The 20495-nt window shown below is 44.4% G+C and overlaps 1 protein-coding gene across 2 annotated transcripts in view; it reads right to left on the bottom strand.

Annotated features, from left to right (window-relative positions):
- The window catches only part of INTU (inturned planar cell polarity protein), a 158954-nt gene that overhangs the window by 15550 nt on the left and 122909 nt on the right, over positions 1 to 20495 (bottom strand). For both annotated transcript variants that reach the window (XM_077476882.1, XM_077476881.1), the window contains exons 9-14: positions 20414 to 20467; positions 19310 to 19372; positions 11712 to 11930; positions 3618 to 4121; positions 2600 to 2700; positions 1733 to 1922 (exon numbers count right to left, since the gene is read on the bottom strand). In XM_077476882.1, the coding sequence (XP_077333008.1) occupies positions 1733 to 1922; positions 2600 to 2700; positions 3618 to 4121; positions 11712 to 11930; positions 19310 to 19372; positions 20414 to 20467 (1131 nt within the window). The remainder of the gene's footprint in view (positions 1 to 1732; positions 1923 to 2599; positions 2701 to 3617; positions 4122 to 11711; positions 11931 to 19309; positions 19373 to 20413; positions 20468 to 20495) is intronic.

Below are 20495 nucleotides of genomic sequence, written 5' to 3'. Positions count from 1 at the left end.
AAGAGCCATAAATCAAGAGGGATAATATAAATATATATATATATATATATATATATATATATATATATATATATATATATATATATATATATATATATATATATATATATATATATATATATATATATATATATATATATATATATATATATATATATAAACCTTGTGTAACATTAAAAGTTATTTTTGCATGCTCAGGACAATTATTTTTGTGAAAGTGGTTCTAAAGCCAGAAGGTTATTTTTTAATTTATTTTTCATCTTAATGCATTCTATGCATTAAAATGAAAAACCTGTGTGCAGCTCCCTCTCAGCCCCCTAATATTTACCTGAGCCCCATCTAGATCCAGCGATGCTGCACGAGAGTCTAGGTTGTCCGGGACTCTTCCTTCTCACTAGCCAAGATAGCAGCAAGGCGCCATTGGCTTCCGTTGCTGTCGATCAAAGCCAGCAAGTCAATGAGGAGAGGGGGGCTGGGCTGCAGCGACATGTCTGAATGGACACACAGAGCAGCGGCTTGGCTGTCCCATAGCAAGTTGCTTGCTGTGGGGGCATTTGGCAGGAGAGAGAGGTCAAGAGTGCTGGCGAGGGACCAGAGAAGAGGAGGATCTGGGCTGCTCTGTGCAAAACCACTGCATAGTGCAGGTAAGTATAACAGGTTTGTTATTTTTAACCCAAAAAACCCCAAGACTTTAACCACTTCCAGGCCAAGGATGTCATATGAGGTCTTAGACTTTGAGTGGGGATATCTGAATGATGCCTGCAGCTACAGACATCATTCTGATATCATCTTTTAGGCCCCTTTCACACTACAGCGCTAAAAATATCGCCTGTTTAGCGCCTGAAAAAGGCGGCTTTTTTCACTCCAGTGTGAAAGCCGGAGGGCTTTCACACTGGAGCGGTGCGCTGGCGGTGTATTTTGGAACGGTGTATTCACTGCTCCTACTCATTGAAATCAATGGGGCAGCGCGACTATACCACCATTTTAAACCTTTTTCGGCCGCTAGCGGGGGTTGAAACAGCCAAATAGCACCACTTAAACTACTGTAAAACGCAGCTAAAATTAGCGCCGCTTTACCGCCGACGCCCACACCCACACATTCTGTGCACCATAAGAATGGTAGTTCAGCGCTTGATCGTTCTTACAGGCGGCAGGAGGGGACACCTACCTCTCGCTGCCCTCTAGTGTTTCTACCAGCTCGACTGTGTGATCTGCGAGCCGGCGAATAAATGCGCCGCCGTTGGACGATGATCATAGAGATGGTCCCCAGTCACTTCTATGACCTTCGGAGGCCTGGCCGCAACATTATGACGTTACGTCCAGCTGGCAGAAGTAAACAATGCCGGAGACTCGGCTGGAAAGAAAGAGATCATTAATTTTTTTTTTTGTATCTCAGTCTTCCCAGCCTGGAGGAGTGATCTGGGGTCTTATAGACCCCAGACCTCTCCATAAAGAGGACCGGTCATGCACCATTCCTTTTACAAGGGATGTTTACATTACTTGTAACAGGAATAAAAGTGATCAAAATTCTTAAAGATAAAATGTTAAAAATAAAATAAAATTAAAAGTAAAATAAAAACAAACGCCTCTTTCCCGTTACATCCCCAGGACAGAAAGTAAAAAATAAAACTCCCTGAGCTCACAGGTTTTTACCCTTCCGTACTCTACTCAGCACTATAAAAAAACGTTTTGGCTATACATACACTGTCAATAAGCACAGTGCTATTTGTACCTCTTCCATTAGTGTCTTCTGAAACAGAGAACGTATAGATATGCAGCATCTATGGAAATTTTTAATCAACTGAGGGTGAATGGCTCCACTGAGTTCTTCCACATCTCGATGTGTTGGAGCAATGAAAACTCCTTGGATGGTTTCCAGATATAAATAATGAAAAAGTGTGTTTTCTGGACCTGAGGATAATCTGTAACAATAAATATATATATTTTTTTAGCCAGAGAAAAAGTTAAATCCTAAGAAAGTTAACTAGGAAAGGAGTGGAGAAAAGTAACCCATTGATATATGAAGAAAAGTATGTTTAAAGTGGTTGTAAAGTCTTACAGACCACTTTAACCTACAGGTAAGCCTAGATTAACGCTTAAATGTAGGTGTAAGAAATATCTCCTTAACCTACATGGTTAAGGAGATGTTTTTCTAAAAACGGGCACCTATGTCTATGGCGCATGCGTGCCGTAGACAAGGGCGCAGGCGATCATGCCGTCACTGACGGCTCCCACGCGCATGCGCCGGAGTGACGTCATCGCTGCTCCGGTCAGTTGAAGCGCTGGAGCAGCAATACCCGAAAGTCACTCCAGGTATCATTGCGCCAACAGGGGGGGGTGAACAAGGGTCGCTTCGGGGACTTCGATCTCAGGTAAGTAATTCATAATGAGCTAGTATGCTAGGCATACTAGCTTATTATGCTTTTGTCCTGCAGGGTGTTTTTTTTTTTTTTGTAGAGAGGGTTTACTTCTTCTAACACAATAGTGAAGTATGACATAAACGTGGTCCAAAGCTTCTAAAGGCAAAGAGAAAACAAAGACCGTACACAAGCAAATGTTTGTATTGTGGACCCTCTAATCTAAACAATCAGGGACTTACTTCACAGTGTTATAGAGATCTTCAGCTTCTCGCTCAGAAAGGTTCCGTCTTAAACTCCCTAAATTAAAAGGATTTGGAAGCGTGTATCTTTTCTTGCTGATCTGCAATGACATTATCAAGTGAGATATAACACTTAGACGCCTCACAAATACAAAAAAACAGGGTGCATAAAAAAAAAAACAGGGTGTATAAAAAAAAACACTGAACACCTGACCTAGCATATGCCGAAAGTGCACACAAACACAACATAAACCCAATTAAAGACACTAAGACCACATCTTAAAACAAACTATCATTAAATGTTGTATTGCTGTTCATACTCACACAGTTGAGATTAATTTTCTGTATTCTGCAAAAACCTGCTTGATCCTGCTGCTCTATATCTCCAGCTTCTGTCCATGTCCACAATTCAGCTAGAGATTCTGCAGCTGTGGTGGAAACTCTGCTCATCTGAGCAGCCCACGTGACCTTTAGAATCACATGTGAGCAGATACACAGTGGTAAATGACAGCCCACTCCTTCCCTCCTCCTCTATGCCCAATAACCAGCTAAAGACAATGGGGTGGGATATTATATGTAGATTAATGGAGGCTTCACCTCTCTATTATTCTAAGACACAGGTTGAAGAGGTGTGACACAGCCTGTGTCGGGCAGAAATCCCCCCAAAATGTTATTGCCCAAAAAAATAATAAAGATTCAATTTCAAATATATATTTGTACGACAATTTTAAACAGCTTATTTATATTTATTTTTACTTTGTATTCCAAAGGCGATTTTTTTTTCATTTTGAACATGTGATTAGCAGCAGAGGACTAGAAGTTCATCCTGCTTACGTTTCCCTGCAGACAGGCTGGGAAAGATCTGGGTCATGTGACAGCTGTATATCAATTAGGAAAAAGGCAATTGCATTTTTTTTTTTAATAAATACTGTACAGTGTCATCATCCACATACAGAAAGACAGAACAATGCAAGTTAAACAGTGTGTGTTGGGCATCACTTTAAACAAAAAATCTCACCTTAGGGACATTCCCACTCCCTCCACTTCCTTCTGAGCCCCCAGACCCTTGGGACTCTCTTCTTCCACTCCTCCTGGTCAAGTCTGGTGTGGAGTGAGAGAGGGGATTTGTATTTTCTAACACACCATCGCTTCCATGATCTGATCCTCCACTGCTTCTTGAAGGGCTTGGCCTACGCATTCTTAGAGAAGTTGGGGAGTCCGCAGTCACACCCTTTCTGCTTAAAGAAAAATTTGCCTTCTTTGGAGTCTGTATTTTGTTCATCATAACAGAATTCACTACGCTTTGGAACTTGTCCCGTGCAGAGGGGAGAAACCAGTCAGCGCAGGACAGGCATGGGTTAGGGGAAGCATTTAATCTTTCTTCAATACTGGCATCCAGCATCTCCAGCTGAAGAAGGGTTGCCCTTAGCTGATCCACATATACGTAGTCAGGGCCTGGCGTTCCAACAGCCTCTGAAGTGCAGCCTCCAGCCTCTAGCAGAGTACAGAGCATAAAATGTTTCTGACAAATGGAAATCAAAGGTTATAATCAAGGTCACAAATCAAAATAATTATAGCTTGTTTTACTCTCAGATACTGTATGTAAAACTCCTAAGCTTGTACAGAAATTTACATTAATATGCATGCATTATTGCCAAGAAGCAGACTGCTTTATGTAATCAAACAATGTAGTAAAAGGGGGCAATAAAATGACAACTGTTAGGAGTGTATTTATAAAACAAAGTTCCAAAGCTACTCATCCTGTGAAACTGCATACATTTTTTGTGAATGGGGGCAAACTCAAATGTTACTAGACAATATTCTCTCAAGGGAGAATACTATTCATCCTGGAATCGCTCTATTTTTAATGAGTGAATAACATGAAAGATTTAATGAAGAAAATAACATAACATTCAATGTTACCGCTACAAAACACATGAACACGTTTCATAGAACTAGCTCTGCAAATATTTTTTTGCAAATAGTCGTGTCCTTCGATGGGACCACTGAATAAAAATGTGGGCGTTAGAAAATATCCCTCCCCCAACACTGGATGACCTTACTGTACGTATCTTATCGCATAATCTTCTGATATATTTAAAAATGTATGAATGTTTAAAAAAAGAAAAAAAGGAATTTTGATGTATATTTACATTCCATATCTTGAGTTATGACACAGAAATTGATCCTTTGACAATGGGTTATATACCGCTACATTCCGGTGATTGGACAATGGTATTAACTGAGCAACTGACAAGGTGGCAATAGCTGGTTGAGGGGGTTCAAAACAGTACCCAAATACCCATCAAAGTAAATTCTTAAACAAGTGACTGCTTCCAAAAGTAGATTTATTTATTCAGTGCAAGAATGGCTGGGCCCACAGAGGGAAAAGACCATTTCTTCTTAAAGTGGCAGTAAATGGGAAACAAATGCCCCCAACAGGTTAATGCCTTTAAACAGATCAAACATAATGGCAGAGAATTCTGCTTTAGATATATAGGTTGCATGTTGCGTGTCTGAGCGGGATGGATTGGTGTCAGTGTAAGACCTTTCTCTGGAACAAGGGAAGAACAGCCACCAATCAAAAGGTACATGGAGTTTCCTCAGGGCCCGAGACAGAATACCTGCTATTTATCCCATGTACTCCCACTCCCAAACTCCCATACTCCACCATTGCTAAGTGAGGATCCTCTGCAGGGTATTTTTGGAATGGATGCAGACTGAGGGGGATTTAGTTTTTCTGGTAAACAGGAATGACAGCCCAGGTGCTGAGTTCCTGTGTGTGTGTTTTTTTTAAGGTATCAGGCAACAGGCAGGTGAAACGGCAAACAATCAGCTTGCAACGATGGTAGAAAGTGGCAGTCGGAAGTGCGTACTTAGGAGTTTTCTGAGCACTATTTCACTAGTCAGAGAGCAAATTCCAATAGTGAGGTGAATGAAAAGACCACCAAATTTAAATAGGTAAAAATAATAACATTACCTACGAGGCTAACTAAAGTCAGACAATAAGGATCAGGGTAAAAACACTCAAAGTGCAGATTATTTCCATAACCTGTGCCTTCAAAACTGATTGTGTTCTTAGCACTCGTGTTTAACCACTTAAGCCCCGGACCAATTGTCAGCCTAAGGACCAGAGGTCTTTTTACAATTTCGCACTGCACTGCTTTAACTGGTAATTGCGCGGTCATGCAATGTTGTAGCCAAACTAAATTTGCGTCCTTTTCTTCCCACAAATAGAGCTTTCTTTTGATGGTTTTTGATTGCCTCTGCGATTTTAATTTTTTACGATATAAAAAGGAAAAAAGACTGAATTTTGAAAAAAAAATAAGATATTTTCTACTTTTTGTTATAAGAAAAATCGAATAAACTAAATTTTAGTCATACATTTAGGCCAAAATGTATTCAGCCACATGTCTTTAGTAAAAACAAAAAAAAAATGTCAATAAGCGTATATTTATTGGTTTGCGCAAAAGTTATAGCGTCTACAAACTAGAGTACATTTTCTGGAACTTACACCGCTTTTAATTTATGACTGCCGATCTCATTCCTTGAGGTGCTAAAATGGCAAGGCAGTACAACCTCCCCCCCAAATGACCCCATTTTGGAAAGTAGACACCCCAAGGAAATTGCTGAGGGGCATGTTGAGCCCATTGAATATTTTTTTTTTGGTCCCAAGTGATTGAATAATGACACAAAAAAAAAAAAAAAGTTTACAAAAAGTTGTCACTAAATGATATATTGCCCACACATGAAATAGTTATATGTGGAATTGCACCCCAAAATATATCTTGCTGCTTCTCCTGAGTACGGGGATACCACGTGTGGGACTTTTTGGGAGCCTAGCCGCGTAAAGCACCCCGAAAACCATTCATTCCCTTCAGGATTTCTAAGGGTGCAAATTTTTGATTTCACTCCTCACTACCTATCAGTTTCGAAGGCCATAAAATGCCAAAATAGCACAAAACCCCCCCAAATGACCCCATTTTGGAAAGTAGACACCCCAAGCTATTTACTGAGATGCATGTTGAGTCCATGAAATATTTTATATTTTGCCAAAAGTTGCGGGAATATTACAAACTTTTTTTTTTGCACAAAGTTGTCACTAAATGATATATCGCTCACACATGCTATGGGCATAAGTGAAATTACACCCCAAAGTAAATTCTGCTGCTTCTCCCGAGTGCGGGGATACCACATGTGGGGGACTTTTTGGGAGCCTAGCCGCGTACGGGACCCCGAAAACCAAGCACCGCCTTCAGGATTTAAATATAAAACGCTACAAAAAAAAAAAAAAAAAAAACTGTTAGCGATCACAGGGATCAGGTCTGACTCTGCGAACGCTGCAGTTATGTGTTTAGTGTTTTGTAAGTGACAGTGATCGATCGATACTGCACTTGGGTGGGCTGGGCAGAGGGGCAAAATGCAGGTGCTAGCAGGTATCTGGGCTGATCCCGCTAACAATGCGTTTTTTTGGAACCCTAAACTGCTGGGGACGCTAGTATAGATCTGATCAGATATTGATCTGTTCAGATATTATACCACTACGGGAGGTGTATGCTTTGCGCGTGGGTGTTAGCGGTACTGGCACTAACCTAGCACTGCCTGGGGCGACACAGACCCTGACCCTAAAACCTAATTGATATCACCCGCCGGGTGATCATGGGGTTAAACCTTTATTGGGTAATAAATGGTGGGTGCCCTGATGCTATAAAAAGCAAAACTAACTAACCAGAGTCACCCGTAACACTTATACGGTGATCATTGGTGAAAGGGTTAACTAGAGGCAATCAGGGGGTTAAAACCTTTATTAGGTAGTATATGGCGGTCCCTGGCGTTATATAAAAACCTGACGGGGAACCTAAATAACTAACTGGCTAACCAGCGTCACCAGTGACACTTATATGGTGATCGCTGGTGAAAGGGTTAATTCTAGGGGCAATCAGGGGGTTAAAATCTTTATTAGGTAGTATATGGGGTACCTAATGCTATAAAAACCTGGCGGTGAACCTAAAAAATAACTAGCTACCTAGCGGCACCAGTGACACTAACGCAGTGATCAGAAAAACGATCGCTTAGTGACACTGGCAAAAGGGGGTAAAAGGGTTAACTCTAGGGGCAATCGGAGGGTTAAACCTTTATGGGGGGGGGGGGTAGGGGGCTACCCTGGACCTAACACTAACTGCCCTGACACTTTTTACTGTCACAACCGACACTAAATGCAGTGATCAGTAAATAAATGATCACTGCAATCAGTGACACCGTGACTGGGAGGGGGGGGGGGGGCATTTGTGTGCCTATGTGTACCTACATGTCAGTGTAGCGATTGGTGCAGTGTAGCGATTGGTGCACACTTACTATGTCCTCTCCTCGCAGTCCGGTCAAAAAGACCGACCCGAGGAGAGTGACATCACTTCCTCCCTGCCTGTGTTTACACTACACAGGCAGGGGGAAGTTTCTCATTCGCCAGGAGCGATCGAGAGGGGATGGCCAAAAACCAAGAGATCCCCTCATCCCGGATCGCTCCTGAAGTGAAACGGACCGCCGAAGCCAGCGGGAGGGGGTCCGATTGGACCCCCCACCCGCTGGAAGGCAAGCACGCACATGCCATTCTGCCGACGTATATCTACATGCGGCGGTCCTTAAGTGGTTAAGATGAAAGAATATAATGTGTGTACTACAGATTTAAACAATGGTGAAAACAGGTATAGCCTGTCCATGCCACTTTACCTCTCTGTGAATGCTGAATACTGTATACACCGATCAGCCATAACATTATGGCCACCCACTAGACCTCCTAGAGTATGTTGGGGTATCTGGCACCAAGCCATCATTAGCAGATCCTTTAAAGTGATTGCAAAGGCTCATAAAAAAACAAAACCAAAACCAAAAAACAAACATGTTATACTTGCCTCCTCTGTGCAGTTGATTTTGCACAGAGCAGCCCAAATCCTCCACTTCTCGGGTCCCACTTTGCTGGCCCCTCCCTCCTATCGAGTGTCCCCACAGTCAGCAGCTTCCTATAGGGGCACTGTAGCAGAGTCACAGCTCTGTGTGTCCATTCAGACACGGAGCCCCGAACCAGCCCCGCCCCCTCTCTCCCCTGATTGGCTGACCGACTTTGAATGACATCCGCCGTTGTGTCTCAGTCCATCAGGAGGAGTATCCTGGAGGAGTGTCCTGGATAGCTTAGACATTTGTGGACATCGCTGAAGAGAGATGGGGCTCAGGTAAGTAATTAGGGAGGTGATGAGGTGGCTGCTACACACAAAAGTTTTTTTTTATCTTAAAGAGGGAGTTCTGCCGTCTTTTGTTTTTAAAAGTCAACAGCTACAAATACTGCAGCTGCTGACTTTTAAAACATGGACACTTACCCGCCTAGCGTGCCCGCGATGTCGGCACACGAAGTCCATCTCTCGATCGGCTCTCGGGTGCTGCCGCCGTCATCTTCGGTATGGGAATCAGGAAGTTCACTTCCCGGTTCCCTACTGCGCATGCGCGAGTCGCGCTGCGCAATAAGTATGGTTCCTGCTGTGTCTGGGATCCGTGTGTCACCCAGCAGACAGCGGGGGCCTCGCAGGAAGTGGCGTAAATACCCGCAGAATCTGCGGCTATCTATGCCCGGAAGTGGGTGCAAATACCTGTATTATACAGGTATCTGCACCCCCCCCTCCCCCCTGAAAGGTGCCAATTGTGGCACCGGAGGGTTCCAATGAGCGGAAGTTCCACTTTAGGGTGGAGCTTCGCTTTAATGCATAGAATGCATCAAGATAAAAAAAAAAACCTCTGCCTTTACAACCCTTTTAAATCCTGTAAGTTGAGAGGTGGGGCCCCCATAAATTGGACTTTTCCACCACATCTCAGATGCTCGATTTGATTCAGAACTGGAAAATTTAGAAGCCAAAATGGACACCTCACACTATTTGTTGTGTTTCACAAGCCACTCTTGAATTCATCAGACCAGCTTCCCTTCTTCCATTGCTCCGTGGTCCAGTTCGGATAATATGCCCATTATAGACACTTTTGGCTGTGGGCACGGGCCAGCAACAAACTGCGATGCGCTGTGTGTTCGGACACCTTTAGAACAAAACTAGCATTAACTTTTTCAGCAATTTGAGCTACAGCAGCTCTTCTATTAATTCAGACTATACTGGAGAGCCTCACTCACCCTGTGCAATATTGAGCCTTGGTTTCCCATAACCCTTTTGATGGTTTATCTTCCTTGGGACCACTTCTGACTGGGAACATCCCACAAGAGCTGCAATTTTGGAGTTGCTCTGACCCAGTCGTTTAGCTACCAGAATTTGGCACTTGTCAAAGTTGCTCAAATTTTACATTTGTCCATTTTTTTCCTCTTTCAACAAATAAACTTCAAGAAAAAACATGTTCACATGCTGCCCGATATACTCACCCAATTTCAGATGCCATTGTAAATAATCAATTATTTATTTTACCTCTTAGTGGTCATAATGTTATGTCTGGTGGGTGTGTGTATATATATATATATATATATATACATATACATACACACACACACACAAATTTTTTTTCATCGGGTGTCTGATCAGTGGAGACAAGATCAAGCCTCTTCCCATGCAGCTGTGTAACAGATCACTGCTGGTGGCAATCAGCAAGCAACAGATCGCCATAGAAGTGATGAATTGCTGTAAGGAGATGGCGGACAGCCCAGCCTCCATACTCGTCGCATCAGTTCTAATGCAGAAGCATTGTGTTCAGTGATCTGCTGCATATTACGGAGTACTGTGTAGCAAGATCAGAAGCTCAGGTGCTGATCGTTTCACTACCTGGGTTTAGCGCTGGACTCCATGGCATATCACTGACAACCGATGGTTTTAGCTCTAATGTGGGAGACCGCACTAAAACTGGGCACCATTTTAAAACGACACTATGATGGCTCCAGGATGAATATCTGCTATACCTGCTCTGTTTTAAAATGCTCTTGGGACTCAAGTTGTTAATCATACTAATGGATGGGTCGTGCCACTGTAAAGTCTTTTTTTCCCCATTTTGTAAAACCTTATCACGAGGTAAAATACCAAACTAAAATAACTCATCCAGTTTGTGGAATTGGCACTTGAATCAGCTATAGAAATATAACTGAATTTAAAGTGAACCCGTGCCAGATTTTACAACAGAGGCACTGAAATGTTTTTATTTTTTTATTTCTGTAATTATTCCCCCCCCCCCCCCCCCCCAACTACTTTCCATTGCTCCAGAATACTGGCAGGTGGTCAACCTTCTTATGTAAACAATAGCAGATTTTTCTAAACTGTTAGAAGCAGACTGAAGCCTGACTTTTAGGGCCCTTTCAAAACAGATGGACTGATCAGGTGCGCCTGTCAGTTTTTCAGGTGGACCCGATCGGACCCTGTAGTCTCCTCTGTGGAGCGGCAGGTATCAATGGACATGTGTTCATCGACACCTGCTGACATCTAATGCCGGTTTACATATGACCACCCATATAAGAGAGTGGTCTTTGTCTGCGTCTGCTCTACCTAAGGGGAGCAGACAGGGACCAGCCATCTGCCGGCTTAGCGATGATCACCGGACAGATTCCCCGCTGAGCAGATGAACTCTCCAAAGGAGCCCACCCCGTGAGTAAGGGTCCTAGGAGTCTTTGTTATGATCTTTGGGAATTAATTATCTCAGAATACAAGCAGCTAGAGAGATAGATCAGATATAGTTCTCTTTTACAGCTTGTTAAGAATACATAAACAATTTAATGTCCATAGTCTGAAAACGGGTGGGTGCACTTTAAAAAAGGGGATTATTGTGAATGTGAGAGGAGAGGAAAGTGTATTCTGGGCAACAGAGTTTTCACATACTCCTTTACATTTTTACCACAGCACAAAAACACACAATGGTAGGTTAGTGGACATTAACTAAGCCAATAATAAGTGACAGACCTGGCATACGGCTTCTGTAATTTTATCTTGGAAAGCCAAAATTAGGACAACTATTCTGCACTAGACAAATATGCTTCTGTACTAGTATGACAGCCATTAGTAACCTGGTATACACAGTATTTAACAAGAAGACCACACATTAAGTGTCCTTAACATACTGCTCTTCTCAGGTCAACTGATGTCCTTACCATGCCTACGATGAGAAGGAAGTACCTGGCCTCTGGTTCACTGTATTCTTCTTTGCTTAGAGTCCCACACTTCTGTAGGTGATAAGATGGATATACTTCCCTCCAGATCACAAGCTGGCCAATTCTCTCAGATGCCAGGGACATCAGGCAATAGTTTCGACAATAGTGGGCAATATCAAGAAGATCTTCCTTGGGCAAGTGATTAGACAGTAGATAACCCTTAAAAAAAAAATAAAAAAATAAAGAACAAGATGTCTTGGATGCAAAAAATAGGATTTTTGTACTCACCGTAAAATCCTTTTCTCCGATGTTCATTGATGGATTCAGCACCTTAATATTGACCTTAGGGTTATATTGCCACCTTTAGGAGATGACTAGGAGAACACATAAAAAACAAGCACAGTACCGCCCAGGGGGCGGTCCTACTGGCTATAACCCCTCACTCTGCTCCCAGCAGCTCAGTTCATCAAAAAGCAGTACAAAAACATAAATAGAAGGGGTAGGTGCTGTGTCCGTCAAACATCAGAGAAAAGGATTTTGTGGTGGAGTACAAAAATCCTATTTTCTCTTTCGTATATTGACGGATACTCCCCAAGGAGTGCCAAAAATGAGGGGTGGGAACATAAAAATAAAAACTCCACCCATAACTAAAAGAACTCCCCATCAGGGGAGTCGCAACCTCAAATGGCTGCCTGCAAAACCTTGCGGCCAAAGCATGCATCCGAAGATGCGCCCACATCACACTTGTAAAATTTGGTGAAAGTGTGCACGGACGACCAAGTCGCCGCCTTATACACCTGAGAAATAGATGCTTGATGTCAGAAAGCCCAGGAAGCACCAACTGCCCTGGTGTAATGCACCGTGACAGGAAAGGGAGGCGCCCGCCCCCTTATGGCATAAGCCTGAACCACAATCTGTCTGAATCACAGAGAAATGGTGGCTGACAGGACCGTCAGGCCCTTCTTCAGACCAGTCACCGATACAGAGTCCGACCTCTGGAAAGGAGCCGTAGCAAACAGATACACCTGCAGAGCCCGGACCACATCCAAAGAATATAAAAAGAGAGACTTCCTTGGGATGCGAAGGCCGAGGACATAAGGACGGGAGTATAATGTCCTCATTTAGATGGAAGGCCGAAACAACCTTTGGAAGAAAAGAAGGCTCCGGATGCAGCACCGCCTTTACCCTTGTTGAGGGCCAAGTAGGGAGACTTCCATGACAAGGCCGCTAACTCAGAAACCCGCCTTGCAGACGTAATAGCCACTAGAAAGACTACATTCTGAGAGAGCGTCAATAAGGGGATCTCCCTAATGTTTTCAAACGGCGGCAGTTTCTGAAGCACCGAGAGCACCAGATTCCAATCCCTGAAATCGGCAGCCTCCAAGGAACATCCGCCACCATTCATACTATGTCGACGCACCAAGGACGTCGAGGCCAATCTGGGGCAATCAGAATCACCGAAATCCCCTTGACGTCCACTCCGCGTAGTGGACGAGGGAGGAGGAGTCGGAGTGGGGGAAAGGCATAAAATCAGCCAATAATGCCCCCATGGGGCCACCAACGCATCTGACGCATCCACCCAGGGATCATTTGACCTGGCCACAAACCTCTGCACCTTCCAATTGAACCGAGAGGCTAGGAGATCCACATCCGGCATGCCCCACCTTAGACAAATGAGCCAAAACGCTTCCGGATGCAGTGACCATTCCCCTGGTCCAGCAACTGATGACTGAGGTAGACCACCTACCAGTTTTCTACTCCCAGAAAGTATACGGCTGACAGGGCCAGCAAACAAAGCTCTGCCCACTGTAAGATGTGAGAGATCTCCAGCGCTGCAGCTGAGCTCCTTGTCCCGCCTTGATGATTGACATACGCCACCTCTGTGGCATTGTCCGACTGGATCCTGACCGGACGTCCCTGCAGTCTCTGCGACCATGTGGAGTGGCACCGCCTGATCGCTCGAAGCTCCAACACATTGATCAGCAGGCGGGATTCTTCCTGCGTCTGGTCAGGCTAGCGTCTGTCGTGATCACTGTCCAATGAAGAGGAAGGAACGACTTCCTGGACCGAAGAGCCAGGGATTTCAACCACCAGAGAAGGGAAGCTTGACTGGCTGACTCACCCGAATTTGACAATCCAGGGATGTTGGAGATTTGTCCTATTTGGACAAGATCTCTTTCTGCAGGACTCGAGTGTGGAATTGAGCATACGGTACTGCATCGAAAGTGGCTACCATGAGGCCCACAACTCGCATGCAAAAAGCAGCAACGACCACCTGCAGGACATCAGTAACAGCACCACGGATTGAAGAGTCTGCAGCCTGTCCAAAAGGGAGAAAGAACCTCGCATCTGAGGAGTCCAGAATCAACCCCAAGTCCTCCAGATGCTGAATCGGCACCAACACCAACTTCTGGCGATTCAACACCCAGCCAAACTCTCGAAGAATCTGTATGCCGATCGCCACATCCTCCCTTAATTCTGCAGCCGAAGCTGCTCTCAGGAGGTCATCCAGGTAACCCACAATCGCGATCCCCCACCATCTCAGCAACCCCAGAATTGGGGCCAGCACCTTGGTGAAGACCCTTGGAACCGTCGCTAGGCCAAAAGGGAAGAGCTACAAATTGGTAGCGCTCATCCCCAACCACAAACCGCAGAAACCACTGGAGTCTGATGCATATGGGGACATGCAAGTATGCTTCCTTGATGTCCAAAGATGCCAAGAAATCCCCTCGATGAAGAGCAGTGACCACGGAAGGAACCAATTCCATCCTAAACCTCCGCACCTTCACGAAGCAATTGAGGGCTTTGAGATCCAGTACTGGACAGACCCCTTCCTTCTTTGGGATTCCAAACAGATTGAAGTAGAATCCCCGAAACCTTTCCGATGTCGGTACAGGTACTATCACCCCACGCAGAAGTAAGTCCTGTACTGCCCCAAACAGGGCCTCCCAACAAGCCAGAAGAGGATGAAGGTTGGAGGGAAAAAAAAACAGTTTTTTTTTAGGAAACACTCCTCAAAAGGGGTTACCCACCGCCATTCGTCTCGAGACTGAAAAGGCCCGAGACTGAAATAAGTTAGGTAGGGAAACACCTTAGCGGTGCGGACTGGCTTGTGGGACTCAAAAGGGGCAGATACCTCTGCAGATGCCCCCACCATATCCTCAATCTTTAAGGTATCCCGTACCGCGGTGATAAGTGCTCCTACTATCGATTTTTCCTGCGCTGAAACCGACGTGGAGTCTTCCTCCTCACTGTCTGAAAAGGTCATGGTCTGCAACCTCTGAAGCATAACAGGGGCCACCTGCCACAGCGGGACCCGAATCTGAATCAGAGCTTTCCCCAGAAGATAGGGCATTTACTCACCACTCTGACTTAGGCGCTGAGCTGTGCTGCCATGCCGCTGTCCGCTCTCCCCTCTGCCTGCTTTCCAACCACGAGGTGTCCTGTGTCAGTTTTCGTGCTGTTCCAGGCTCAAACAGCCGCCCATCGCTAGAGTATAACAGACATCGTCCCCTGTGGCTACCAGAAAATGGCTGCCGGCCGCCTCAGGTAAAAGCGCCCGAAAACGCCAGGAAAATGACCGCTGGACACCAAGAAAATGGCTGCTGGCACAAGAAAATTACCGCGGCACACAGACACCCAAAAAAGCACTAAAGGGATAAACGAGCGGAGCACCAACTGCCCAGCGCGGCCCCCTGCCAGGACCCAGAGACAACCTAGAGGACCCCTGGCCAGTTATGTGCTTCGCACCCCCTATGCCCAGCCACACAGCTGCCCCTTAGAATGAGGAGGAGGGAAATAGGCAGAGAGAGAAGAAAGGGGAGATAGAGAGACCCCTCCCAGGGAATGCCCAGCTGCTCCATCCTGCCTAAACAGGTGGAACTATACTTCCCCCTCCTGCAGGGACTGCTGGACGCACTACACAGACAGACTCCATCACCCGAGCAGTACGGGGTGGCTTTCAGCCACAGCACACTGACACGGACAGCAGTAGCCCAGTCATATGTGTGCCCGAAGCATATAACTCCCCGGTCACCCCTGGACCAGAATGGAGCCTGTTGCGGCTGACCCATCGCGCAACTAAGGTCTGCACGTGCTTGATTGCCAGACTACCAGGATCTATATTATCCAGCCTATTAAGGTGCTGTGTCCGTCAATGAACGAAAGAGAAACACTAATATAATTGAATATTTAAACAAGCAGCACTGAGTTGCATAAACATTCATGCAACATCCACACAAGCAAATATGTACAGGAAGCTTAAGTCCCTTCATTAAGGGGGCTGCATTTGCTGCATCTAATTCACCAACTAGCGATAACTTGCACTTGCTCTAATCACAGAGGCTCCTGTACATGCTGATTGAGGAATGTTCTGAAAATGCATTTCTGATGCTGCATGCAACATTTGGTTATATAGGTTTCCTTGAATATACCACAACTTGTGTATACACCAATGTTGGGAGCACCAGTCGGTCTGTGCACCAGTCAATCCCCGCTCCATCTCCACTGCCCTCCACTCAACTTGCAGTGCCACTCCCAGCCTCATGCTACACAAACTTTCTTTACCTAGATTACACTACTGTATATATAATTTTTTTTTACAAATAAAAGATCTGAAAAGGTGTGGCGTGCATTTGTATTGCGCCCCCTTAATACTTTGTAGAATCACCTTTCGCTGCAATTACAGCTGCAAGCCTTTTTGGGTATGTCTCTACTGGCTTTGCACATCTAGAGTGAAATTGTTGCCCATTCTTCTTTGGAAAATAGCTCAAGCTCTGTCAGATTGGATGGAGAGCATCTGTGAACAGCAATTTTCAAGTCTTGCCACAGATTCTCAATTGGATTTAGGTCTGGACTTTGACTGGGCCATTCTAACACACAAATATGCTTTGATCTAAACCATTCCATTGTAGCTCTGGCTGTATGTTTAGGGTCATTGTCCTGCTGGAAGGTGAATCTCCGCCCAAGTCTCAAGCCTTTTGCAGTCTCTAACAGGTTCTAAGATTGCACTGTATTTGGCTCTATACATCTTCCCATCAACTCTGACCAGCTTCCATGTCTGTTCTGAAGAAAAGCATCCCCACAACATGATGCGGCCACAACATGATGCTGCCACAACAATGTTTCCCGGTGGGGATGGTGTGTTCAGGGTGGTGTGCAGTGTTAGTATTCCGCCAAAAAATAACATTTTGCTTTTAGGCCAAAAAGTAAAATTTTGGTCTCATCTGACTAGATCACTTTCTTACACATTTTCTGTGTCCCCCACATGGCTTCTCGAAAATTGCAAATGGGACTTCTTATGCCCTTCTTTCAACAATGGCTTTCTTCCTGTCACTCTTCCATAAAAGCCAGATATGTGGAGTGCACGACTAATAGTTGTCCTGTGGACAGATTATCCCACATGAGCTGTGGATCTCTGCAGCTCCTCTAGAGTTACCATGGACCTCTTGGCTGCTTCTCTAATTATAGCTCCCTTTGCCCAGCCTGTTAGTTTAGGTGGACATCCATGTCTTGGTAGGTTTGCAGTTGTGCCATACTCTTTCCATTTTCAGATAATGGATTGAACAGTGCTCCAGGAGATGTTCAAAGCTTGGATATTTTTTAAAACCTAACCCTGCTTTAAACTTCTTCACAACTTTATCCCTGATCTGTCTGGTGTGTTTCTTGGCCTTCATGATGCCGTTTGTTCACTAAGGTTCTCTAAAAAAAATAAAAACCTCTTCGCAAAGTTTTTGGCGATGTAAGAAATGCAAGGACAGCTGTACGCTTTATTTTAATCCATATGCCCTTAACATTCCATGTTATAAATTTGAGGGAAGGCCATGGAACATCTATATACCATAAGTAAGGATATCTTAAAGGTCGGAGCAACAGGGTAACAAGGCACCAGTAGATACAAATTAGTAAGAATAGATAAGGTATAACATGTAAAAAAAAAAAAAAAAATGTAACCATAAAAATGTACCATCGAGAAATGACCAGCAAAAACTTAAAAAGAGAACATCAGTTGTTCAACATAAACCCACCCAGCTGCTCCACACCCCCCCCCCCCCCCCCCCCACCCAACCTGGCAGGAGCATATATTCCCTAAACCTGAGAACATGAACAGTCTTCCAGTGTAAAAAACACATCAGAGGGATACGTCAGTTTATAAGGAGAAATTAAACATTATCCATACCCAGGGTCTCTAAATGAAGTATAGGTAATAGTGGTATCACTCCACAGAGAAGTATTTGTCTGTAAAAATAGGGTGCAAAGAAGATCGTGAGCGGTGGAAACATCTGAATAAGGGCATTAGTGCAAGCCATATTTGTAATCCACAGTTATGAGCAATATGAACAAAAAAGGTAGCCAAGGAGAAGGAGGACAAACACAGAAGCATCTGCAACAGGTGGGGCAATGTCATACTTCCAAGTTCCAAAAAAAGAGAAGGAAACAGTAACTCTACAGTTGGGAGTACTCACACACATTATTGACCGAAGGTTCATCTAGGCAGGGAGGGCGCGTTGATAAATCGAGGCGGAAGCCATTTCTGGATCAAAGAATTGTACCACTCACAGACGTGGGATGAATAACATGGCGTACTTCAGATGTAGGGTACGCATGTGCAGTTTAACTTCCTGGAATTGGGATCTTAGTCACTGTACCTTGTTTGAAAAAAAATCAGGAAATACAGCCAGATGAATATTCCCGAAAGGGATGTTGCCCTTCTCTCTAGCAAAGGTGTAGTATCTTATGCAGGTCTTTAAAGTTGAGAAACTTTGCAATAAAAAGGTAGCAGGGGGCCTGGTGGGAATACAATGCGCTCGTTCCACCGCAAACATGAGAGAGACTGCATCTCTGCCATATGGGGTGATGAGATTTAAGAAATTCCACCAAATCGGTTCCTTTTGCTTTCTCTGGGAGACCAAAGAAGCAAAGGTCGCAGCTGCGTAGACAATTTTCCATATCGTCCTGTTTAACACAGCCGTTGCAGTTGGCGCTGTACGTTTTCAGTAGTGTGTTGCAGAGGGTGTATGATATCCTCCGCTCTGCTGAGGCTGGCTTCAGTTTTGGTGACCCAGTCTTTGAGCTTGGACATGTCTTGGTGGATGAGAGAGATATTGATTTTAACTTCATCAATTTTAGCTGTGAGGGTATTCTGGCATGCAGCTATAGCCTCCAACACCTTCGCTGTGTCCGCCGTAGGTTGCTCCATGTCAGAGGAGACGTCAGCGCCATCTTCGGCCTGTTGATCTCTTGTCAATGGAATCTAGCGAGTTGATTACTGGTCTCGGTGACTCTTTTCGCTGGAGACATAATCTACCCTGTGCTGGGGACTCAGAGCCAGGTAGGTTGATTAGAGCCATGAATTAGTGATCAGGAGAAGCAATACAGGATATTGGCAAGCGAAGCTCTCACTGCCCACGTCCTACGCTCAAGGCCATATCCCCTGCACTACTTTTGAACAGCTGTATTTATACTAAGATTATATGTTACACACAGGTGGACTCTAATTACTAATTGGGTGACTTCTGAAGGCAACTGGTTCCACTAGATTATAGTTAGGGGTATCTGTTCAAGCAAAAAGCTCCCGATTAGTATTTATGTAGGCTTACTTTGTAAAATAGACAGGTTCCCATCATCATGTAGAGGCGTCTCATCTCATAGTAGTCTTCAGACTGAAAGCACAATGATCAGATTATCAAGAATTGGGTTTTCCTGATATTAATTTAAAAATACATTTTAGAAGAGTGAACTCAAAACAGTGAACTATTAATATTAGCCAGAAAACTCTGCAATTATGCTAAAATATCAAATTGAACTGTTTACCTTAAAGGGGTTGTAAAAGTTCATTTTGTTTTTAAACATGTTATACTTACCTCCTCTGTGCAAGGATTTTGCACAGAGTGGCCCTGATCTTCCTCTTCTGGGGTCCCCCAGCAGCGATTCTGGCTCCTCCCCGCATCGGGTACTCTCTCGGAGACCCGCATTCCAAGGGGACAACCTGTGGGTGCGCTCCCGAGTCCTGCTGCTGCGTCCATTGACACAGACAGCAGGACTCAGCCCCGCCCCCGTGTGACTAGATTTGATTGACAGCAGAGGGAGCCAATGGCTGTACTGCTATCAATCTATCCAAAGAGGACCCGAGACAGTGGCTGGAGCTGCTGTGCTCATCCCCGTTGATGGAACGATCGGGTTCAGGTAAGTAAAAGGGGGACTCTGGGGAGCTGCTGTACTACAGAAGGCGTTTCACCTTGATGCATAAAATGCATTAAGGTGAAAAACCTTGAGGGTTTACAACCCCTTTAATCTACATATTCTGCAAACCATTGTATCTACTGTAGTTCTAATATAGTTTATCAAAGTGTCGCTGGAAGTGCAAGAGTTGGAAGTCTGTGCCATATAATTTCCCCTCTTTCAGTTTCCTGCATTACCAAGCACAATCAAACTTGTAAAGTGGCTGCAAGAAACTTTTTTGGACTGACTTTTGCTTTACATTAGATATATACAGTACTGTGCAAAAGTTTTAGGCAGGTGAGAAAAACTGTTCTCAAGTAAGAGATTAAAAGACTATTATAACATTTTTTTAGAAATCAACAAAATGAGTAAAAATAAGTAGTGCTCTTGACCAAACTGTGCATAGCAAAAATAATGAGCAGACAGATTGTGCTTCTTGTAGTATGCCACTCAAGTTTTACATTTGATGTAAGCAGACTTACCAGCTCTGCAAAATCAAGTGCCTCCAGGTCACTAAGTACGGTGTCGATCTCCATCTGAAATTACAAGCAGAGAATTTCAAGA

Source organism: Lithobates pipiens, unplaced genomic scaffold (genome assembly GCF_037356315.1).
Source record: "Lithobates pipiens isolate NorthernLeopardFrog02 unplaced genomic scaffold, aLitPip1_a1.2 Scaffold_13, whole genome shotgun sequence".
In the NCBI taxonomy this organism is placed as follows: Eukaryota; Metazoa; Chordata; class Amphibia; order Anura; family Ranidae; genus Lithobates; species Lithobates pipiens.
Note: the sequence above shows the minus strand (reverse complement) of the source record. Positions and strands in the feature narration are given on the sequence as shown.